The following is a 22,819-nucleotide window of genomic DNA, read 5'->3' as shown; positions in this document are numbered from 1 at the left end:
TATCTCAGCAAATCAATAGGATCCAAGTGACTTCCACATAATCTTACAGGAGAAATTCTGAAAACAGAATCTTCCCTTCCTTTCTGGGATTTCTTTCTAGGATTCTGTCTGTGTTAGTGTAAACCTTGAGTTCAACATGACAGTTTCCAAACCATGTTTGCAGTCAAATACATCTGAAGAAGAGGTATTTTTCTTTCAAATTGTTTGCAAACTACATGTTTCTGCTCAGTTTGGCATGATAATCAATTTTCTTAGAGGATTTCTTGGATGGTTTTGACAAGTTTAGTTAAACGGTGGCATTGGATAATATAACCATATTTCCTACCAACCACAAGAGCCGGAACTCCTAGAATTTACATACAAAGCACTCAATTCCATAAAAAAAAAATTGTCTAAATTGCAAAATGAATATCTTTTTGTCTTTGCTGACATTTCCTATAGCAGAAGGTGATCAAAACAACATCAATAAGGTAAAGAAATTTGAAACGGTTAGTCTCACCCAACATACACCAGAAATTGACTCTCCAAATGGTTTCCACTCCTTAGGATGTGCTTTCAATGCCCCTGGAAACACCAAGCAAAGATATATTAAAACTTCAAGTTAAGTTTATGCATACTGTCCTAGATTTGAAGAAAACATTTGAGAACATGGTGTATTTCCCTGTGGAAAAATGGGATTTCACACATTCAGGAATCCGATTGGAGAATTTTAGGATCTTGGCTTTCTATGACATTAAGGAAGATGCAATCCTGAAGATGGTGCCTCCTGAATATCAGATATTTGTGAAAGACATGCCATGGAAAAACCATTACTGTTTATGTGAACCAATTTGATACCATTGCTAATGTAAAAACCAAGATTTCACAAAAGATACATATCCCCTATACTTGTATGTCTCTTAATTATTGTGGGAAACCTCTTAAGGATTGTGAGACCCTTGCTTTTTACAATATTAAAAAAAAGGGTGTATTTCACTCCAATTTTACAATTATCCAATCACAATAAAAAATTTATATAAAGGTCTATCACTTATATTAATGAGTTTCATATAAAATTTTGATAAATTCCACATAATTATAATTTTTTATTGCTAAATTATACTATAATGATGGTGATATGCTCCCTCAAAGAGAATCTACTATCTTTACAAATGGACTTTAACTTTTTAGCAGCTTGGAGCTATTTATTAAGGAGATATGTTCTTTTTTATGTAATGTTTTTCCCTTTCTGATGGACTTACTAAGTTATTATCAAGTAAACCACAATGATTTGATACAAATAATTTGCCAACAAAGTTTAGCATTTATAGTTGTGTGGTATTCTTACATCTTTATATATATATATATATATATATATATATATATATTAAGAAAGTATTCAATTTATTTTTTTGAAAATTTTGGATTAAGAGATTAATACATATCATATTTTTTTAATTAGTTTTTTTTTAATTTTTTAATATATGAGTAGTTGTCAACCTATTGATTTCGTTTGTGAAAAAAAAAATTTCACTACTAATGTATTAGATAATTTTTCACATTTTTGTAAAATATTTAATAAAGTATATAAACTTTAAACTTTACCCTATGAAGCTTCCATTTATTTAATTTATTTATAGCCTAAGACATTATGTAAAAGAAAATAGAATTAGGAATTTCTTAACAAGTTGAAAATTGAATTTTGATAGGATCCATTATCTATACGTAAATTAATAACTAATTAAATATTTCTTTTTTTTTTTTAGAGAAATTAAATATTTCTTTTATATATTAGAGGACAATTTAAAAACATAACTAATACTTTTCCTTTTTATTTTTCTTTTTTTTTAAGGATTAATGTCATATTTAATTCTTTGTTAAATTTTTAAATACTATATCTTTAGTTTAAAATGTGTAATATGATATTATATTTCATCTATCAGTGTTTAAAAAAAAAATTTATTTATAACTTTAAAAGACATAATTAAAATGTGTTAAGTCTGGATATCACATTTATAAACAAAATCATAATATAAATATCATATTATATAAATTTTTTTTCATATCATATTATACATTTTTAAAGTAAAGATTTCACATAAAAATTTTAACAAAATATAAAGACCAAATTTGACATTTTTTAATATGGGTCCAAATTCAATAAACATTGGGCATTAGCTTGTTGCTATTGAACATGGAATTTTCTAAATAAAAAATTGATCCATTTCACCTTTTTTTTTTCTAAAAAAAAATCAAGATATTTCACAAATTATTTTTAGTTTTTATCTCTTTAAAATAAATAAATAAATAAATAAAAACTCCTTAACTCTTTTCCTTAGAGCACAAGGAGACTTCCTCTATTCTTTGACTTATTATACTGGCGGCACTTTACAGGCAGTCTCTCTCTCACGAATCATCTGTCTTTCTCTTTTTAATTTTACTTAATTCTGTTAATTTTTTGTTTCTTTTTCAATCTGAATCCATAGGCTGGGTTTTGATCGGTGAATCTCATGGAACCATCACGAGCTCAAAGACCCCGCTTTGACTCCACAGAAGAGGAGGTTTTTTTTATTCCTTCTTTGAAAAGAAACATGATCTTTTTTCTTTTTCTTTTTTTATTCTTGTAGACAAGAATTGAATGGAAAACCCCAATTTAAAATTTTCATTTCTGGGTATGTTTGGTTCAATTTGAGTTAATTTCTTGAATTAATCTTGTTCTGGAAACTTTTTTCTGGGTTTTTATTTGTTTGGAATAGTCTGGTGCTGGCTGTGTGTTGTGAATTTGCTGATATGGAAATACTTGTATACTAAAGTATTGATCTTTTGAGTATTGTAGATGAGATGATGCTATCTTTGAGTGTTTTGTATGAGACGATACCATGGTTTATGCTAAGGTCCCTTTGGCTGATTGGTATTGTGATTGATTGTATTTTTGTCATTCAGTCATTCGTATTGCAGAAAGATAATGACGAATATGAAACTGGGAAGGAGAGAATGAGAGAAAAAATAGTTTTGAAAACCTGGAAAGGAATAATTAAAGGGATGTTCAAGTGTTGCTACTTGCTTTCTTTTTGGTTCCCTAGAGTATACTTTTGATATTTCTAATGGAAAAATGGTGGTTCTGGTGTTTTTTTTTTTGCCGGGGAGGGGGAGAGGGGTGGCTATTTTGTTGTTCTCCTATGATATTTCCTTGAAAAACTTGTAGATTCTTACTATTTGGTTATATAATCTTGTCTATACACTGGATGCGTGGAAGATGAAACTATATTTGTTCTTGAATGCTGTTTCCATAGAGGTATATTATTAACTGCACCTTAAGTTCCAATCTCTCCAATGATTTCATTTTCGGAAAAGGTAGCAGAAAAAAGTTTCTGCTCTGTTCACAGAAAGATACTCAACGTTTTGAGTTTATCCAGCACTATATGCTTTAGTGTTGCTTATTCTGAGTTGTTTTTGTTTGCAGATACCTGTATACTTGAAGCTCAAGAAGACAGTGGCGTGGAAAGTTAAACCTACTGAAACTGTAAAAAATTTTAAAGCATTATTGTATGAGAAGGGAATCATTTCTGAGAATATTCAGGATCTTTTCTTCGCTGGTCTACTGCTCAAGGATGATCAAAGGCTGGTTGATTGTGGCATTCAGAGGAATTCCACACTCCATCTAGTTCTCCGGAATTTTGATGGATTGAAGTTACTCATCAAAATACCATCAGAACAGAGGACCATGGTGGTGGAAGCAAGGGCTCATGATACTGTCCTCAGTATCAAGTCATTGATCGAGGTGACAGAGGGGATTGAATCAAATCGGTTCTCACTTGTCTATGAAGGAAAACTACTTGAAGAGGATAGGACTCTGAGCTCTCTCAATGTGAAGAATGAGTCAACCATTTTTCTTGTTTTCTGCCAAAAGGAAGTGCTGTCAGTTCATGTGAAAGCACTAACTGGAGAAGTTGTGAAACTGAAAGTTAAGGTTACATTTACTGTGGCTGATGTCAAAGCCATAGCTGGGAGCATGTTGGGTGTCTCAATAGGCAGTTTGTTCTATTCAGGACAGCAGCTTGAGGATTCCAAAATCCTGGCTTGTTATGACATCAAAGAGGAATCTATGCTAGAGGTGTTGCATCCGCTATTTCAGATATTTGTGAAAACTTGGAGTGGGAGAACCTTAACTCTCGACGTGCAGCAGAGTACAACTGTCCAAGTCGTGAAGGACAAGATTTTTCAGAAGCTAAAGATTCCTGTTCAACTTCAGAGTATCATATTTGCTGGCAAACGACTTGAAGAAGGACGTGATCTGGCCAGTTATGGCATCCAGAAGCACTGCACTCTTTGTATGGTTTTTGCACCCTCATCAACCATCATGCATATGAAAGTGAGCAAAATTGGTAGCTATGTACCTCCCTTCACCACTGTTCGCAGTGTGAAGGAAATGATTCGACAGAAAAAAGGATTTCCAGTGAAGGAAGTACTATTTCGAGAGACGGCCTTGCATGATGACTTTGATTTGGAACATTATGGGATAGACAAGGATGACACATTGACTGTTGTCTTTTAAACGCTGTGAATGCAAATGTGACTCTAGGTATTCAGACTGGTGTTTGAATGTGAAACTTCTAGATTCGCTTGTTTCTGCTTTTATTTCTCTGAATGGTATTTGTTTTTGGTTTTTTGATCTAGAATAAAAACAGTTAGAAAGTTTTGCTTGAATGTTATAAATATGTATTTTTTTCTGTGCACAGTTAGTGCCTAAAAATTTGAATAGCTGAAATCAACATAAAATAACCTTTTAATTGAAGCAGAAACTGATCACTTCCTGAAATCTCAGTTGTCTTTGACATGTTTAAAAGGACTTTGAAGTTTTGCATTGTCTTATCGTATGACATCTTTCTACTGAAGATTAGAATCATGTTCCAAGCTGTAATATTTCAACATTACTTTTATAAGAACTCAAAACTGTGGACAATTGAGCAAGATGGAATGCCGGAATGGCCAGAATATCCTAAATGCTGTTTGCCATGAAGTGGTTTTGAATGAGACTGACATTAAACACCATGTCATCTGGATTAAGTGGTAGATGACGTGGTTTTCGTGTAGTTGAGAAGTGCTGCTTAGAAGTCTTAAAGTTATGCAGAAAGGATCCACAATGAGAATGGCGGCATAGGCTTTTCATTGGTATGTTTCAAAGTTCATTAGTCTGTTCCTGTGTTCTCTTGGCTTTTAAAAAGAGCATGAGACATGGTCTGCAAGAGCTTATATGAGGCCACGAAAACCATTCAGCTAAAGCTACAAGGAAAAAAAAAAGATGGAGAGAACAATAATAAGAAGCTCCATGGAAATTACAATTTGGTGCAATGGTAATACCTGAAACCTATAATTCACAAATTACTCTATTCCTCTTAAGCTTCCATCTCCTCAAGATTCAAGCTCCATGATATCAGGCAAAGAACTAGAACCTTTTGATCTTGATGTTGATGAAGATTCATCTGATCCGCCATGTGATCCCTTTGATTTCTTTCGCCGAGATTTTTTTGGGATATCAGCTAACTCTTGTGAAGATGATTCAATGCCACGACTTGTATTCTGGTGCCGCCTTCCATGGCAAGATGAATCTCTACCAGGGGATTCCATCGAAAGGTTTGATGGTCGATGACGCCTAGATTGCTTCTCGGCGCCTTTTGGAGAACCTATAGGTGAGCCATTGTCTATTGATGGTTTGCGCCTCCACTTCTTTTGCTTCTCATTGCCAAGAGGTGGCAATGAGTAATGATTTCCTGCACCAAAATGAAATTTATATCTATGCAGGGAAAGCAGCTTAACAGTATTTCATATACGGGATCTAACAATAAACCCCTCTACTTTGTTGCTGATGAAATCGAATTCCTCGACTAAGCTGAAAGGTATATATGGAAAGAACAAAATCTGCTATTTCCAGAGTTCAATTATTTGTCTTTAAATTGAATGATTATTCAGAGCATGATTACTGAAAACCAGAAAAGGAACAAACCTGCGGCTGAAGCCTTCACTGGTAGATTACTATTTAGAGGAGTTGATGAGAGCTCTGGAGCAGAACTTAACTCACTCATCTGCATGGATTTGAAAAACCAGGTAATTTTCATATTTTCTCAGTTAACATATGCTTGATCATTATGCTTTCGTTTCGAGCACGAATTTAGAAAGCTTAAGAATAAGGTTGTCTCAATTCTACACCAAAATCTCAAATTCAATTGTGCGAGTGAATGTCTCAAACGAGCCATTAACATGGTAATGGAAATAAAAAGGAAAACAAAAAAATTGACATCATACCCAGCTCGGCTTATTGGCTGAAGGACCATCCATACCAATATGAGCAACATGTTTTACATCTGTAGGAAGCCCTATTTGCATTTCTGGTTCTTTTTCGTCTGCAAAATTGTCAATATGTTCGTCCTCAACATTGTTTACGTGAGAATAATATTTGAAAATTTGCAGGTAAACCAAAGTCTCATTTTGATTATGGAGAATTTTGGGTACTTACCAAACATATGGGAGATGTATTTTAAACCTCTTATAAGACTGTTCATTTTTGCTGTCAATAATGGTGGATCCTTTGGCAATGTAAATATGAAATCTTCCTCCCCAGGGTTGAAGGTGTTTGTTTTATAAGAGGTGAAGTAAAAATAAAGCAAGAATATAAACCACAATCTGTTTTGATACATTTGCAATGAAAAACAAAGGTCATGTTAGAATTAGTATAAGAAAGTTATGATAGTTGGTCACAAAGGAAGTTACATACAAGAAAAACAGCATCACATAAATGAACTTTACTTTCTCTTCAGAAATCTTGAATTTCTATCGTGCAGAACAAAATTTAAAAAAGAAGAAGGAGAAGGGGAAGGGGAGGTTGAACTGCTTCAATTCTTGATTGTTGTTACTTTTGGAATCAAGAAAAGAGAGAGGGAAGGAAAATCTCTAAGTAAGTGAAAAGGAGAACTTTTGTTTTGTGGGGTAAATGAAGAAGCAGAAGCTGACCGAATTTTCAGATGGAAAATCCAGGTTAAGCTTAAATGTTCCTCCCAACGGGGCATTCCTATATTTGGGTTTTTAATTCTTTTTATAATGGTCTTTTAATGAATGCAAGGGAAAAGCTGTTAAAGGAAATCAATGGCACTACTTTCCCTTCCCTTGTCCTCCTTTTGTTTTTAAATATTTGGAACATTGCTCTTTTGTTTAATTTTATATATATCACATATTTAATCGATACGAGTTAATAAAAATTTTCTTTCATTTAAACAAATTCAATTTTTGCAAAAGCACTTCAAAATTAAAATCCTAATAAACAATCCTCTCATATATTCGTATAGTGTTCAATTAAATGACTAATCATATATCAGATATTTTATTTTATTCAAGAAAATTCTTTTAGGACCTTTTTCAAAAAAGAATTTAGCAAGTTCAAATTTTATAAAATGAATAAAAAGGCTTATATATAATAAGAAATGTTGTAAATATTCAAGCTAGTGTTAAGTAGTAAGCAAAACCCTTCAACAGATTCTTCGATAAACAAAAATAACAAAGTACTACTTCATTGAAACAGATTGAAACAAGGATAATTGCCAGTATGAGCTAAAAGTATTAATTATTTAAATAAAATGCAGGTTTAGAAGCAGAGAGCAAGGCCAAGAAGTTCCAAGTATGAGTAAACAAAGGCCATTTCTCCACTCCTAGTCCTCAGTATACTTCTTTACTCATCATGCTTTCATATCATCCAAACCAAAACCAGCCTGCATCAACAGAATATATTTGTTTAATCAAGATTCACCAGGCAAAATTGTATTTGCAATAAAAAATATAATGTTTAAGATGTGAAAAATAACCATGCAAAAGACATCTTAACGAAAATTGAAGAAACCTTATTTCTTAGAGCCAAATCCCATCATGAACTTTCATTCTCTCATAGCCCATTCATTATGTATAGACTTCTATCCTTTCAAGGTTGTCGTCAATGTTCTTGTATTCGATTTTTTGGGCTCTTTTATTCTTTTCTTTTTATTATTGACCTTGGACATAAGTAGTTTATACTCAATGAACAGAGCACAGATTAATGCTAACCACATTGAGTAAAAACTATAAGATATGATAATTTGTCATTATGTGCTACTAAACATGAAGTTTCTCCCTTCAACCTTTCCATTGTTTCGAGTGCCCTAATCCACACTATATGATATCATTCTCAAGATTGAAGTACCGTTAATCCAAAAAACAAACATGCACAGTATGGTGGCAAAGTAAATATTCATCTCTTAGGAAGCTTCTTACCAGAAACTTGTGATTCTCCTCAAGAAATGGAGGGAAAGCTGAACAAAATTTCTCCATGTCAGCATTAACATCTCCCGAGCCAGCTATCACTTCCATGAACTTCTTCCTATCTGGAGCCAGCTTCATAGCCACCTGTAATTCAACACTTCACTAAGTTAAACAATCTTGAGAAGTAGCATAAGCATACCACCAGTTTCATTCATACAAAGAAAATAGATGTAAATTGAGTCAACTAATTTATGATATAAAATTAGTTTCTTAGAATAAAAGAGAGAACTAAAATTTCTATATTTGGTGTTTAAATTAAAAATCCTCAGTTCCATTTTTTCTAGGAAGAGTGAAATTTTCACCACACAACTCCCTCGTTATCAGCATATGGAAAAATTAGAAATAAACGTTCTCAATCTTTGGGCTTCACATTCTGGCATAAGAAATATGCATCAAGGACAACAGATTAACTGATTAATGAATGTTGGTATAAATTAAGGAAATCTTTCACATATGTTATTGTTCAAAACATCAAAGCCTAACATCTCAAATTGATGGGTTATATTATCAGGAAAGAGATACAGCAACAAAAAAAATAAAAAACTTAATCAAGTGGGAATAAAAATATTTACTGTGAAACTTGAACTAGCAATCCAGCCATGAAATTTTTTCAGAGTCTTGCCATAGGAGTCCGTACAAGCTTCTGTCATTGTCCAATCTGGATGCGCAAGTAAGTTGCGGAACAATTCTACAAGGAAATCCATTGCTCTGAAAATCATCAAAATTATAAATTACAAATTGTGAAATAGCAGCAATGAATCATATGTGTGTGTGTGTGTGTGTGAGAGAGAGAGAGAGAGAGAGAGAGAGAGAGAGAGAGAGATTTTAGTAATTGCCTATTGGCAATATTATGTACCTTGTCAACCAAAGAAGACCATTGGTACAACTAGATGATCCTTTTGCTGTTTCACATTCAACCTCTTCTTTCACCATATTGTACAAATAATTGTATTTAGTGGAATCAGATTGGTATTTTTTTTCCAACCTCTGAAAACAGAAGCAGTAGAACACAGTAATTTAAGAGTTGAAAAGTAGCATTTTTTAAAAGAATAATATTGGATGTCGTTAAACAGATGTGCATGGTGTTAAAATGCCTTCAAACTTAAGAACAGAACATGGAAAATAGCTCATGATGAGTGATGACCATCTCAAAAGTTCATACACAGTTGTTGCAGGAAATTAACTTTAAGGCATGTACTAGGACAAGGAAAAAATAAGTAAACATCATCATTAGCATACTTGAAAAATTATTCAAGAAAAAACATCTTACCGATATGTTACCACCAATATCAGTCTTTACAAGGGTCATAGCAGTTCCAAACTTATCTGCAAAAGTAACAAGAAGGAGAGTTTAGTTTTTCGCTGTAAATCAAGTATCAACATTGTATCCATCAAGAAAGAAAAGCCAGTAATGCCCTGCATAATGGCAGGCCTTCAGGCATCCAAATAATGGCTGCCTTTCACTGTCCATCACACACGCACACAGATTGATCACATCTACTTTGAAATGCAATCTTACCAAAATATTTCCGGCAAATTATCAGGCATTTGTCCGTTACCACATGGTTGTCCAAATTCAATAACAAATTAACAATAAACAAGCTCTGAATTTTATCATCAAAGAGCATTTCGATATGTAATCGAGGATAGAACCATCATAATTTCAATCCCACAATCTTTTCAATAATCTTATAAATGAACTTGCAGAAAGATTTCCATGAAGATTCCACTTAAATAGATACTAAAATTGAACTAATCTAACAAGCTTACCATTAAAAAAAAGTAACCCAAATCAGAAAATCTTTACCATGACCAAAGGTATAATAAGAACAAACCTATAACTGGCATAATCAACTTGCAGACTTCCAGGAAAGGCTTGGTAAGCATTTCCCCTTCTGGAGATTTGATATGTTGCATTCCTTCCAATGATGGAGTAAACACTGTTCCTTCCATTGCAGACAAATCTTTTGCTTCTTTTTTTTCACTGCAACAATCAAATTAAAAACCCAAGATTTAAATCATCCCCCTAAATTCAACTCATTTAAGATCCAACAAAAATAAGACACTTTTATATCTCAAATCACTAAAGTTTAACCTTTTCATTCAAAAAATCAAAAACCCAATTTGACAATCATATAAATAATACAAGTGATCGTATAAAAAATTGTGAATTTTGATCAGATCCATTAAAAAATATATAAAAAAAAGGGAGAGATCAACACATGTATCTTTATTGCTCTTAAAACTGAAAAATAAGAGAGAAAATAGGAGAATTCTAAGGAATTAAAGAAGAAATAAAAGATTTAAAATGTGGGTTTAGATTCTGATTCGATTAAGAGAAAAAAAGAGGAACCTGAAGAATTTTTTTTTCTTTTGTCGAGAATGGATTCTGTTTAGATATTAAAGACAAGAAATGATTTTAAAAGCTGAATTGGTTCCATGTCTCACGTCGAGCGCTAGCTGTACATCTGCCGGTTTCAGCGTGTGCACGTGGCTTGATCTTATTGGATATGGTATACTCATTTGGTTGGGTCGGGTCCCATGGGCCCTATGGTAAGGTTCGACTGGACTATGGATAAGTATATGGGTCGGGTCATGGCTGCAAGTAAACTGCAGTCTATGGATGTTATGGGCCAGATTTAGATGGGCTATGGTTGGGCCTCAGTCGGATCTAAGTCCAACTAGTTTGACCAAGTTCAAACTCCCAAGTTCATCCATAAAATTAAAGATTTAAATATTATTATTTTATACACCGTTAGTGGAATTTTAAAATTTTGTAATGAAGTTAAATATTAATTTTTATTTATTATATTAATTTATTAAAATTTTTAAATATATTCTAACGGGATATGCTGCAACTTTTTAATGAGCTAGTAGAACTCTTGGAATAATTAGATTTTTTAAAAACATTAAACCTTTTTTATTATGAAAATTATAAAAAAAATATTTTTATTTAAATATTTTTTAGTATATCTTAGAAAATGAAATTTAATAAAAAATATTAAGAATTAAATAGAGGAGTCATTTATTATCGGCTTCTTGTTCTCATACAGTAAACAAATTCTGGACATTGATGCCCAAATGTTACCAGGCTAAATGGCCCAGCTTGCTTTTTTTTTTTTTTTTTTTTCTTGCAAGATTTTCAAAAGTTTTAATGCTTTTTATATACTTTTTTTATAGTACAATTTACAAAAATCAAAGAAGCTCCCCTTTGCTTTATTTTGTCTTGCAGCACCCATTTATTTATTTATTTGTTAACTGAAGTTACCAATATTTTAAATTTAGTTATTAAAACTAAAAATTCAATAATTTATTAATAAATCATACGATTGACATATGTTTAATGTAGTCACGGTAACGAAAGTGTAAAACATTGGCTAGCCATTGAGAAGGAAAATGAAGTTAAAATTATACTTTTTCAAGGTGAACAGAACAAAATTTTCAGGCAAGAAAAAAGGTTGTCTCACAAGACCTTGGCTGGGTATTTGATTGCATTCTTAACAAGTTTTTTGGTAGCAGCATCACCAAGATCAATGCCACATATATCAGACAACCTAATGAGGTATAACAGCACATCAGAAAGTTCTTCTCCGAGATGCTCTTTATCGGATTCTTCCCAATTTGGCAAGCCTTTGTCCACCTCTCCTCTCCACTGGAAAATTTCTGATAGCTCTCCTACTTCTCCAACCTGCACATCCATAATTAAAGAAAAGAAAAGGTAGAAGCTTAAGACATCTGCAATTTTGTTATCATTTTCAGTATATATTTCAACATGGAAAAGGCAATAGCATCTTCATTTCAACATGTGCCTTGAGTTGTTTCTAGGTAATGGACAAGATAAAAACAACTGTCACAATTGTTCTTGTATTCCAAGTTCAGGTAATGACCTAATGCATGACTCCCTAGATTGGGAAGAGAGGAGGTGCCTTTGTTGAGGATAAATGTTGAATTTATCAATAGTATTCAGTAGCTGAACTGGTATTTATAAAAGCATAGTGGTTAAGATGACTAGAGACAAGTATGCTGCTGATACATTTTGGGCTAGGGAAATGGAACAAATATAGCAGAAAGGAAGATTTTCAGAGTAAATAAAAAACGACTTTTGTTTGTAGTTATTATCATTTAACCATGGTCCCAGGGAATTCAAAGAGTCAATCATTAAAGCTTTAAGCACAGACAGACATGGGTAAACATACATGTATGAAACAGGGTTGACTTGACATTGTTTTTAGATGGAGTCTAGTACATGAAATCGGAGTGATAATGATGATGATTACCATGGCAAGAAGTAGATTCCTGGGACTGTGGTACTTTTCCCAGTCTCTAGCCCTGGCAAATTCCTCAAGCTTCTTAGAGAGATCCTTCAGACTAATGTCGACCACCCTCTCTTCTGCATTCTCTTTCTCTTCTCTCATGCTTGGCTTCACTTCTTTTTGCTTCACATGCTTGAGTAGAGGGAGCTTTATAGCATTTAATGGGTGGTTCCGAACAATGTTTTCTTTAAGTTCTTGTGCATGTCATTTGCAATTTAAATTGAAAGGGAAAGAGCTGGAAGTGAAGGAAAATGCCTCATTCATGGTTTATACGTGAGATTCCTTGCAGCCCCACTTTACAAAATGGCCAACTTCACACCACCTGAAATTAGCAAAGAATAATATTTCCTTTTAATTATCTTCTAGAATCCAAACCAAAGGCAGATTGAGATTTGGCGACCAAACTTAACTCAAGGGTTTAACATCTATATTCTGTAAATAACCCATCAGTCCAGTCATAAAACGCAGACCTGGGCACGGTGAGAGTGCTCCCACCAAGCATCCAAATCAAACCTTAGCCTGATTGTTTCAATAGGAAGTATATCTTCATTGCATGAGGCTATTAGATGTACATTCATTGATCCAACTACAGGAGTAAAGTTGCGTGAATGATAGAAATATTTGGAAAAAATGAGCCTTATCCAAAAAGAGTGGGAACTGGTAAAGGAAAATTGTGTTGTGGGACATAAGTAACTAGGACATGTTTTATACCCAGGCCTGAAGGCAAATTTTGTCTGCCACTAAATACCTTGCCATATAAACCAGGCCTCATTCGTGCATTGGCATTCTTGTCATAATGCACTTGGCAGCAGAATGATTATCCAATAGCACTTGCAGCATTTTAATGGTGGACATTGCTGATTATCCCTGGTTCTACCGATGTCAAATGAATGAAATGTTAGGATGATATAAAACATGTTTTGCAAGCAAAGAAAAATGCTTCTTTTCTTATAGATGCTTTCCCATTGCAACTGAAAAGGGCTGCTCCATCATCCATACATGCCCCTTCACCAATTTCCTGGATGCAATCAATTGCAAAGTTTTCAAAAGTTAGAGACTTGGTGGCTCTTTTCTATATGAGATAATGCAAAATATAGTTGGGATATATTTCCCAAGGACCCTGCTTGCACATAATCCTATAACATCCAAAGGTTCCTAAGAAAATGTTTGAAAATTCTCAAGGCTTTCCTTTTTCTCACATTCTCATATGGTCATTGTGTTTAAAACATTTAAAAGAAGATAAGATCCTATTCTGATGCAACCATGAAAATGTATTACACAAACCCTTAAGAAAATGACTTCAGGTCTACCATTAGAGAACATTTACTTTTACATTGGAAGCAACTAAGCGAGTCACAAGCATGTCAAAAAACAAAAGCTCCATAAGTTGAGAAACTGGAGTTTAGTTCAGTTAATTTATGCAACAATCCATAAAAAGTGTCATCTAACAAGTTTGGGATTTGAATTACATCACTTACAATTTCTTCTCTTATCCTCAGCTCGTAACCTTCTATATACCAAAAAAAATTTCTATAAGATGAAACCGACTTATGATTATGTGGTAAAATGCCTGAATTATTTACATCAAACTAATCAATTTGTGAATCTTATGCTGAATATGATTTAATCTTCTTCCTGTCATGTTAGTTTTGAGTTTTGACATCCCCTTTGGTGATCTTGGCATCTGAAGTTGAATCCATTTATTGCAACTTGTTAATGTTTACTTGTTTCGATCAATCAGAGATTCTGACAAATTAGATGGCCTGGAATTTTACATATTCTTTGATTACCTTGTCATAATAATCAAACCATTACGTGATGAAAAGCTGTCACTCCACAGCTTAGGTTTAAAACTTTCGGCAAGATTCAAAGTTCTTCAATTAGAGTATAAAAAATAGACAGGGTCAACTGTAAGTCCATTTCTTTTTATAAGATTGTATGTTTTTCAGTTTTTCCAATCCCATAATCTAATTCCATTGGTGGTTAAAGAAAACTAAACCATACAAAATTTAAGAAGGGATCTTCTATTATTTGCAGTTATTAAATAGTCTTATCTAACAAGTAAAGTCTCTGATTTAAATTCATTAGCTCAATTGATTAATATAATCACTATAATATTTAATAAATTTAGAGTTCAAATCTCAACATCTGAATGGTTGTATCCCTTTTTCATATCTTCTGCGACTTTCTTTGTATAAAAAAATTGGAATAAAATGGGGATGGCTAACTATCTTCTGTTAGTACGGGTTCATGGAAAGGATATTCCAGTTAATGATTTTCAAAACAATTGTGCTCGTGAATATTGCACATAACCCTGATCATTCATAAATTGATTTATATATTGTGAGTGGGGAAAATATACAAAGCAAAATGAAAATAAACAAATTAAAAGAAGAAAAATACTATGAACCTTACAGCTGGTTATATTCTTATTGATAGCAATAAACAAAACCTGATTTCAAACTGAAAGCATAATCTTAAATTACAAAATTCCCTTGTGTTTGCTTAGACTTGGTAGTAGATCCTTGTCATAAAAGAAAGTTTCACTGGGAAATAAAATTTTGTAAAGATTTTGGCCAATGCTAGCTGGAGGTCAGATTGGAAAGGATGTGATTAAGATTTTGGTTATATGTACTGTTACTAGAGTACTTGCTGTTGAGAAATACCACAGCTCTGATATCATTTGTTGGGGAACATCACAGCTCTGATATCACTTGTTGGGAAACATCACAGCTCTGATACCATTTGTTGAGTTAAAAGCCTCCAATCCAATCACACCAGCGGAAGCGAAATCAAACAATAAATCAAACACATAAGAGACAATAATTTAACGTGGTTCGGTCCAACTGACCTACATCCACGGATGAGAAAAAAGATCTACTAGTTGTAGAGAATTACAAACTTACATCAAATCATCAACCGCACTCAATAATCAATACTCATAAGACACTCTCAATCTCCTCTAGTCCTATGGAGTATTCTCAACCCAAACAAATATAAACTCAAACTCTTGTGCACCCTTTCAACACAACCAAACACATACCCATATGTTCCCATATATCATATCTACGTGGACCCTCTCAGTCTCTTCTAGTCCACTCACAAACAAACACACACACCCATAAGATGTAGAGGCCCAATACTCTTACGGGGTGTCTATCCCATAAAACTCTACAACTTTCTTACATATTTTTCTCATACCTAACTCTGTAGAAACTTCACCTATTTATAACAATACAAACTTGCCCATTAAGAATCCCTTTCCTCTTAGAATTCTTCTCCTGTAAGTCAAACTTGCCTATTAAGAATCCCTTTTCTTTTAAAATTCTTCTCTTACAAGTCAAATTTACCTATTAAGAATCATCTTTCTCTTGGAATTCTTCTTTTGCAAGTCTTCTTGTCCATCAAGCAATATCTGATAAATCTCAAACAAATCTCAAACGAATCTCTTATGAGATTTGAGTCAATATTTCCAACACTTGCCCCCATTAGAGCAGCCATTTGATTGTGCGCTGCTGAAGGAAAAGCTTAAAAGAATATTAGTCCAAATTACGTGAGAACAAAAGTTGGATAACTCATTAGAGAACCATGGCTAAGTGCCATTAAATCTTCAAAGTCCATTAAGACTTTCTCATATTGATAAATTGTTTTTATCTCTTAGGTTAGAAATCAGATCATATGTAGGTTTATCTTAATGTAAAGAAGTCGAATTGAATATATCTGGTTATTACTATTCAGCATTCCAATTCCCCCCGTTCGGCACCTTATGGCGACCTGGTTGTGGAAATTTTGGTCCGGTCGTGCCGCGGACCCTCGTTCGACTAGACCTGCGTGGCACAATTGGACCTACTCTGACTACATTGGAGGGCCAATGAGGAGCTCCATCGCACCATGAGCTAAAAAGCTCCAGCCTCCGGTCAATCCATACACGGTCATTCTTTTGGCCAAAGGCAATTCAAGGATTTTAAGTTAATTGTTAGTTAATAAACATATAATTATAACTAATAACAAAATTTTGAGTGAATACTTATGTTTAACTCATTCTTCATTATAATTTATAACCAAATTTTAGTTAATTATTAATTAATAAAAAATATTTGTGCATAAGTTTTTATTAATTATTTATCGTTTTTAATGACCATAATGTTTAAATTATTAAATTTAAAAATATTATTATGATTTAAATGAATTATGAATTTAATTTTGATCTAATAATTCAAAAAATATATAAAAATTATATTAATGTAAGTGAATCTCTATTCTTATTATTTTTATTAACATTTATAAATATTGATAAGAGTGTATTATTATTCCAATATTATAGATTGATTCAATCTAAATTAATTTCACTTATTTTATTTGTATTACATATAATATTGAAGTCATTATTATAAATAAAACCAAAATTAGAAATTCATAAATTTGTTAACTAACTTCTCAATGCAATTTTTGCTAAAATTAGTAGGAAGCTAAATGATCTAATCTCAATTGTGAACATAAAAAAATTATTACTTTTTAAGTTCAATAAAATTTAACTTTTTAAAAAATAAGAAATTTTGATTTTAAAATTATAACAATATAAAATATTTCTTTTATCACTGTAATACAGAGTCTTAACCTTTAAAATTATAAATAATAAAATATTTGACGAATAATTTATAAATATATTTGATTATATTCATTTAATAAATTATTATAAACAATATTTTAAAATTTTTTAAATAAATAAATAAATCACAAATATAATAAAATTGATTGATAGTCAATTCATTTACAAACTTATTTGTTTGTCCTTTTTATCACTGCTGATGTTCGTAGAATTATGCTCTTCTTTTGCTTACTGTTTGGGAGTTGGATTTCTAAAAGCAAAAAGGAAATGGAAAGAAACAAAAGAAAAGCCCAAACTAAAACACAACAAAATTTTTTTCCATGGCAGATCCAAAACTTGACGGGACCAAATCCACTAAAGCCTCATCACCCAGAAAAACCTAGATCCAACGGTTATAAACACCCTATATAGTCACCATAAATAAAACCCTAATTCATACCCTCTCCCTCCTTTATTTCCCCTCCGCCTCTCTTTCTCTTTCAGCTGCAACTCACAGCAAAAATGGTGAGATTTTCTTCTATATCTGGTAGATGGTATATTTTTATTCTTCTCAATCTTGTATCTTGGTTTTAATTTTTTTTTTTCTGATTTTTTTAGCCGTTCAAGAGGTACGTTGAGATCGGGAGAGTGGCTCTTGTTAACTACGGCAAAGACTACGGCAAGTTGGTGGTCATCGTTGATGTTGTTGACCAGAATAGAGTATGTCGTTTTTTGTTTCCAGATTTAATGCAGTATTAATTTTATTGTATTTATAATGATGAAATAGCATTTGGGTTTAACTTTGTTAGTGAATATATAATGGGTTTTTCTTTTTTTTGTAAAGTTCTATGTGTCGGGGGAATGATGAAATTCAATGTGATACGGTTTTGAGGATTTTTAATGGATTTGGTTTCTTAGGGTATTTTAATTGGATTTAAGAGGATGTGAGGATCAATTGGTAACTTAAGGTGGAATTTTGTGGTTTTTTTTGAAGAATTTGACTAAAAGTGGGTTCTCTGTATTTTTCTTGTTGAGTGTAATCTAGGCTGTAAAATGTGATTCAGGGACGACATTGGAGCGAAAATGAATCTCTCTTTATGTGGTATTTTAGTGAGAAGCATATTAGAGTTACTATTCTAACCCTATGTTGCTTGCACTTGTGAGAGAATGTTGGATATTAGTAATTTAGTACGTGTTAGACATGTTTGCGAAGTCTTGGAGGGCCAGGACTGCATATTCACATCCACTTTGACGGAAAAAAATTGAAGAGTGGGAGAAACATCAGTCTAACCCTCTATGGATTACGCAAGCATGTTTGTTAATTTCTTTTTTCTCAGAATTTGTTAATCCGGTGTCTGTGACTGTTGTTTTGACTTGTTAATTATGGTACATGTCGTTTTACATGATGCACGGTGTTAATTTAGAGAATGGATTGAATGTTTAGTTTTCATCTCCATATTGAAAGATAGAATAATGAATCTATTTGAAGTTAGATAGGTGATATTGGCCTATAAGTGCATAAGGAGTGATGCATATATTTGCTTATATCTTGGTGTGGCAGGCACTTGTTGATGCTCCTGATATGGTCAGAGGCCAAATGAACTTCAAGAGGCTTACATTGACAGATATTACAATTGACATTCCCCGTGTTCCAAAGAAGAAGACATTGATTGAAGCTATGGAGAAGGCTGGTAAGGATGATAATTTTTACTTGCATGACTATGTTGTTTCTCAAAGTAAAACTTTCTTTTTAATTACTTTTATGTGACGGGCAGATGTTAAGAACAAGTGGGAGAATAGCTCATGGGGTAGAAAGCTAATTGTCCAAAAGAGAAGGGCTTCTCTCAATGACTTTGATAGGTTCAAGCTTATGTTAGCCAAGATCAAGGTCAGTTTGCAGTACCATTAATGTTTTACCTGTTTCATGCCCAATTGCTTTTCCCAATATCTAAATGCTTTCTTGAAACTTTGACCCAAGCTGACCTGGTGTAATATGATTTTGCAGAGGGCTGGAGTCGTCAGGCAAGAGCTTGCTAAGCTGAAAAAGGAGAATGCATCTTGAAGTGATACTGAATTATTGATTTTTGCTAGTTTTGTTATCAATATTCTGCAAGTTGTTCTTTGGAATGGTTTTTTGTTTGTTTTTCTATTAAGAAAGGATATTAAGATGAGTTTTGAGCGCACTTTCTTTGCTATATGACAGATTTTGTAGTGAGTTTATTGCCACATATTGTGGTTGGTTGCGTGCTGAAAGTCTTTTCAAACTTCAGGTATTTATCGCGGCTGCATGAGACATAGGAGTGTATAGCTTAGCTGTACATCTGTTCTACAGCTATGGCACCTTGTAGTTGTTATGAAGCCTTTAGTTTTTCTTTTTTTTTTGGTATATTACTGGAGTCTGGTCCAAGAATGAGTTGGATGATCATACTATAAGAAACTGAACTGCAATAGTTGAATTAAGAACAGGGATAACTTAAGCAGCTTGGCTTTTTTGCAAGATAATGAGCTATGTTCTTGGACCATTGCTTCAGTGTGGGATCAACAACTTAGTGGCAAACATTGGCTAATAGCAATGCTAGTTGAATATTTTAGAAATCCTCAGGGAATATTATTTATAAACATCAACCTCTTTGAATGTACTTTTTAATTATATTTTGTATGATATCATATCAGAACTTTCCAGTTGTAGAAAATCAACAGCTTTTAATGGCAAAGATAGATTCGGCAATTTTACATACTCTATGGCAACACCAAAGGATCAAGATCAACCAAACCCGGTTGCAAAGAAAGCAACAGGTTTAGAGAGAAAGAGCTGTCTTTTTTAAAGGGCAGAGAAAACTAGTAAGAGAAAAAACTGAAAATATCAGCTAATGACGAGATAAGGAGAAAAGAGGCAGTGGTCAAGAGAGCTGGGGGTTGATCAACAATGGCTATCGAAAAGCTAGTGAAGGGAAATGATAAAAATCAGAGGGTTTGAGAGGAATGATGGACGAGAGTGATACTAGAGAAAGTGGGAGATAAGGATGGAAGACTGCACTGGTTTTTATTTTTTACTTAAAGGTGAGCTTTGCTGCATGTCTTGAATTCTTTTTCTAAGTAGCGTGGGATTCATTTGGTTGGTAAGAGAAATTCTGAAATTGATAATTTAGGAATTCGTATTTATAAAATATTAATAATTTATATATTTATATTATATTTTATATGAAAATTATATATTATAATTTGTATTATATTTTAAATTGATAGATCTCTTACGAGATCCAAGAACTACAGGAATTTTCTTAAATACAATAATAAACAATGGCTAAACTCCATGGATAACAAAAAAAAAAAAAAAACCATATATATGGTCATGTGGTGATGTTGCTAGAAACCCTTTCAGCTTAAGAACATTTACCAATGAATGTGGCTGCAGAAAGAACAGATTTCTTAAATATACCTATTTTTTCACGGTGCAGTAAGGAAAAGTAAATTAAAGAAGTACGGAGAAAATCACAGCCAAATCCACATAAAAGAAGAAAAGCTTCGCCGCTTCACCTTCATCAAGAAGCTGGGAATTTCGTTTCACTAATCTTGAATGCATGTTAAATATTTTATTATAATTTAAAATTTATTCCTGAGGTTAATCAATTTTAAGTATAACCTAAAGCTCATATGTTAAGTCATAACATTTTGATCGTGAATTTTGATCCAATTTGTCGAATTTCTGACTGTCACATTTTTTTTTCTTATGTAGTTGATTTTTGCCTATAAAAAATTAAAACAAATAGAAAGTCAATAAGACTGACAATTTTTAGTATATCAGAAGACAGATTGTACATCATATTGTCAGGAAGACAAATTCAGAGGCAGAAGACGTCTTTATTCTGTTTAAGTGAAAAACAAAATTCATTAGGACAGATTGTTTCAATGATTTGGCATTGAACTGAAATCACAATGGAAGTAGATTGAGAGTAAGGTTTCAATTTGATATGGGAACTGCTATATGCTTATTTGAGCAAAAAAATAAAACCCTCAGTTGCAATATCTTTTGTAAAAATTATTTAACGACACTATGAGCATCCACTTGAGTTTACCCTTTGAAGACGGATCAAGACCATAGCATACGGATTTACATATGATCAGAGAGTCAATGTAAGTGTACTTCTAGATGTTGTGTATCCCTTTAACAGGGTTCTTCATTAATCAAAATCTGGATTAGTGATAGAAATTTCATTCCACTGGAAAATGGAAATGTGGACCGTAACGTGTAGAAAATGTTAATCACTTGTCTTTTCTGCTAAGAACAGACAAATCATTTTGAACAAATTGGCTTCTTGACCAATAACCAACCAGCAGACTGAAGACTGGTTTGTCAAAGACGCTGATGTCACCTCAACTTTTCAACCATTGCTTCTAGAAACAAATTGCTGAAGAAGAGTAGTCATTGGTTGGTTAGCCTTTTTCTGAAACCTTTGTTTGGTTCAAAGTTCACTTTGTCAAAAACTTTTTTAATTCAACTCATTCCTAATAATGTGATGAGGAAAAAAAAGGGTTTTCAATTGCTAAGTTTGACAGATTTTAGACAATTTTGGAGCTTGATATTCATTAGAATCTTGTTATTTAATCTGAAGTTTCACACTTCTGAACAAAATTTCTGGATTTTCTGGAGAACTATGCAAGAAGTCCTGATTCCAGAAGCCTTAGAAATGAAGTGTGGAATTATGAATTCCTGACAGGAAAAATAAAATGTTTTCCATCAGGTGTCTCTGATGACTTCTGAATGTGTTTAGTTGTAGACAAAACCTCAAACTAAATAATAGACCAGATTATTCAGTCAGTGTTTCTTTGCATGAAAACAATGAATTAATATGGATTCTACTGTCAACAAAACTAGAGAATAAAATTTATGGCACTGCAGAAACTGGAATGGTGCTTCAGGAATGGATGCATCAGATCATTCAATATCGATTTCGGTTTTGAAACAATGAACTAAGTTGGATTTATCTTTCCTATCAAAACAAATCAAAAAACAAAATTGCAACCTAAATTATGAATGGTTGATTTTGTCTGGCTGTTAGCTTAGTTTTCTTCTGGAATTGGTTGCACACCTACTTCTCTTGGACCTTATAACCACTGTTTATTATCAGCAGTTGAAGGGTAACTTTCTTGGCTTTTTGGCTGTAAAGGCAATCCACCAGGCATGAGCCATGACAAATATTGCATTCAAGATAGGTAAAGCTAAAAGCATGAATCAATGTGGCTAATTATTTCAAATATATTGTTCACCTAGCTCACCAGAATTCATATCAAGTCTGATATGAACTTTGTAGGCACAATTTTTTTAATTTTGGGATAACGTCACAAATGATCATTAACTTATAATAAAATATTCAATATGATATTTAAACTTTAAAATCTCTAATGTGATATTTAACTATAAATTTATTAACTAATATGATACTTCAAGAATTATTTATCCGTCATGTGTTATTGTTTGAAGCTAATCACATTAAGAATAAATATCATATTAATTAACAAATTTATAATTTTTTAAGTAATTAGAGCAATTCCCAACATTAGCCTTTTAATTTTCCTTCCAAAACCTAATCACTTA

At 32.7% G+C, this 22,819-nt stretch overlaps 5 protein-coding genes and 1 long non-coding RNA gene across 10 annotated transcripts; 3 read left to right on the top strand and 3 right to left on the bottom strand.

Annotated features, from left to right (window-relative positions):
• Positions 1 to 404: 404 nt before the first annotated feature.
• On the bottom strand, positions 405 to 6,827 carry LOC111306732 (CRIB domain-containing protein RIC5-like). 3 transcript variants are annotated; one of them, XR_002692108.2, is made up of 5 exons: positions 6,494 to 6,827; positions 6,283 to 6,380; positions 5,984 to 6,062; positions 5,341 to 5,750; positions 405 to 564 (listed from the first exon to the last, which is right to left on the bottom strand). XR_002692108.2 is itself a non-coding variant. In XM_022904574.2 (4 exons), the coding sequence occupies exons 1-4, from the start codon at positions 6,672 to 6,674 to the stop codon at positions 5,392 to 5,394; spliced, it is 717 nt and encodes a 238-aa protein (XP_022760309.1). In that variant the 5' UTR covers positions 6,675 to 6,827; the 3' UTR covers positions 5,130 to 5,391. The 3 variants fall into 3 exon arrangements, 1 of the variants encoding a protein (XP_022760309.1); XR_016331881.1 differs by lacking the exon at positions 405 to 564 and adding an exon at positions 5,130 to 5,262; XM_022904574.2 differs by lacking the exon at positions 405 to 564 and having other exon boundaries at positions 5,130 to 5,750.
• LOC111306731 (polyubiquitin-like) lies at positions 2,294 to 4,715 on the top strand. Of its 2 annotated transcripts, XM_022904573.2 has the most exons (3): positions 2,309 to 2,373; positions 2,466 to 2,540; positions 3,443 to 4,715. In XM_022904573.2, exons 2-3 carry the CDS (start codon positions 2,490 to 2,492, stop codon positions 4,532 to 4,534), a joined length of 1,143 nt encoding a protein of 380 aa, XP_022760308.1. In that variant the 5' UTR covers positions 2,309 to 2,373; positions 2,466 to 2,489; the 3' UTR covers positions 4,535 to 4,715. The 2 variants fall into 2 exon arrangements, with proteins under 2 accessions (XP_022760307.1, XP_022760308.1); XM_022904572.2 differs by having other exon boundaries at positions 2,294 to 2,540.
• LOC149512661 (uncharacterized) lies at positions 5,763 to 7,612 on the top strand. Its single transcript, XR_016331882.1, has 3 exons — positions 5,763 to 5,876; positions 5,971 to 6,084; positions 6,819 to 7,612. It is a non-coding gene; the product is annotated as an uncharacterized LOC149512661 (long non-coding RNA).
• LOC111306733 (glycolipid transfer protein 1-like) lies at positions 7,416 to 10,761 on the bottom strand. Of its 2 annotated transcripts, none has more exons than XM_022904575.2 (7): positions 10,676 to 10,761; positions 10,158 to 10,306; positions 9,593 to 9,648; positions 9,179 to 9,309; positions 8,895 to 9,030; positions 8,275 to 8,406; positions 7,416 to 7,739 (listed from the first exon to the last, which is right to left on the bottom strand). In XM_022904575.2, the coding sequence occupies exons 2-7, from the start codon at positions 10,273 to 10,275 to the stop codon at positions 7,707 to 7,709; spliced, it is 606 nt and encodes a 201-aa protein (XP_022760310.1). In that variant the 5' UTR covers positions 10,276 to 10,306; positions 10,676 to 10,761; the 3' UTR covers positions 7,416 to 7,706. The 2 variants fall into 2 exon arrangements, with proteins under 2 accessions (XP_022760310.1, XP_022760311.1); XM_022904576.2 differs by lacking the exon at positions 10,676 to 10,761 and adding an exon at positions 10,545 to 10,662.
• An 890-nt stretch (positions 10,762 to 11,651) lies between these two features.
• Positions 11,652 to 13,102, bottom strand: LOC111307408 (uncharacterized). The gene is made up of 2 exons (XM_022905418.2): positions 12,600 to 13,102; positions 11,652 to 12,010 (listed from the first exon to the last, which is right to left on the bottom strand). Exons 1-2 carry the CDS (start codon positions 12,735 to 12,737, stop codon positions 11,786 to 11,788), a joined length of 363 nt encoding a protein of 120 aa, XP_022761153.2. The 5' UTR covers positions 12,738 to 13,102; the 3' UTR covers positions 11,652 to 11,785.
• Positions 13,103 to 17,606: 4,504 nt separating this feature from the next.
• Positions 17,607 to 19,449, top strand: LOC111306730 (large ribosomal subunit protein eL14z-like). Its single transcript, XM_022904570.2, has 5 exons — positions 17,607 to 17,748; positions 17,842 to 17,943; positions 18,785 to 18,914; positions 18,999 to 19,111; positions 19,229 to 19,449. The coding sequence occupies exons 1-5, from the start codon at positions 17,746 to 17,748 to the stop codon at positions 19,283 to 19,285; spliced, it is 405 nt and encodes a 134-aa protein (XP_022760305.1). The 5' UTR covers positions 17,607 to 17,745; the 3' UTR covers positions 19,286 to 19,449.
• The last annotated feature ends 3,370 nt before the right edge of the window (positions 19,450 to 22,819 follow it).

This window comes from Durio zibethinus, chromosome 22 (assembly GCF_047325235.1).
Source record: "Durio zibethinus cultivar Kanyao isolate XHJ-2024 chromosome 22, ASM4732523v1, whole genome shotgun sequence".
Classification (NCBI taxonomy): domain Eukaryota; kingdom Viridiplantae; phylum Streptophyta; class Magnoliopsida; order Malvales; family Malvaceae; genus Durio; species Durio zibethinus.
This window is presented reverse-complemented; position numbering and strand designations above follow the sequence as displayed.

Excerpts from the sequence above, each read along its gene's own strand:
- LOC111306731 (XM_022904572.2), top strand. The coding sequence starts at position 2,490 with ATGGAACCATCACGAGCTCAAAGACCCCGCTTTGACTCCACAGAAGAG. Across the intron at positions 2,541-3,442 it reads TTGACTCCACAGAAGAGGAG|ATACCTGTATACTTGAAGCT; the intron begins GTTTTTTTTATT and ends TTTTGTTTGCAG.
- LOC111306732 (XM_022904574.2), bottom strand. The coding sequence starts at position 6,674 with ATGTATCAAAACAGATTGTGGTTTATATTCTTGCTTTATTTTTACTTC. Across the intron at positions 6,063-6,282 it reads CAGCCAATAAGCCGAGCTGG|ATGAGTGAGTTAAGTTCTGC; the intron begins GTATGATGTCAA and ends AAATCCATGCAG. Across the intron at positions 5,751-5,983 it reads AGTGAAGGCTTCAGCCGCAG|GAAATCATTACTCATTGCCA; the intron begins GTTTGTTCCTTT and ends ATTTTGGTGCAG.
- LOC111306733 (XM_022904575.2), bottom strand. The coding sequence starts at position 10,275 with ATGGAAGGAACAGTGTTTACTCCATCATTGGAAGGAATGCAACATATC. Across the intron at positions 9,649-10,157 it reads GTTGATTATGCCAGTTATAG|ATAAGTTTGGAACTGCTATG; the intron begins GTTTGTTCTTAT and ends TTACTTTTGCAG. Across the intron at positions 8,407-8,894 it reads TTGCTAGTTCAAGTTTCACA|GTGGCTATGAAGCTGGCTCC; the intron begins GTAAATATTTTT and ends GTTGAATTACAG.
- LOC111307408 (XM_022905418.2), bottom strand. The coding sequence starts at position 12,737 with ATGAGAGAAGAGAAAGAGAATGCAGAAGAGAGGGTGGTCGACATTAGT. Across the intron at positions 12,011-12,599 it reads GGAATCTACTTCTTGCCATG|GTTGGAGAAGTAGGAGAGCT; the intron begins GTAATCATCATC and ends ATGGATGTGCAG.
- LOC111306730 (XM_022904570.2), top strand. Across the intron at positions 17,944-18,784 it reads ATGTTGTTGACCAGAATAGA|GCACTTGTTGATGCTCCTGA; the intron begins GTATGTCGTTTT and ends TTGGTGTGGCAG. Across the intron at positions 19,112-19,228 it reads TTATGTTAGCCAAGATCAAG|AGGGCTGGAGTCGTCAGGCA; the intron begins GTCAGTTTGCAG and ends ATGATTTTGCAG.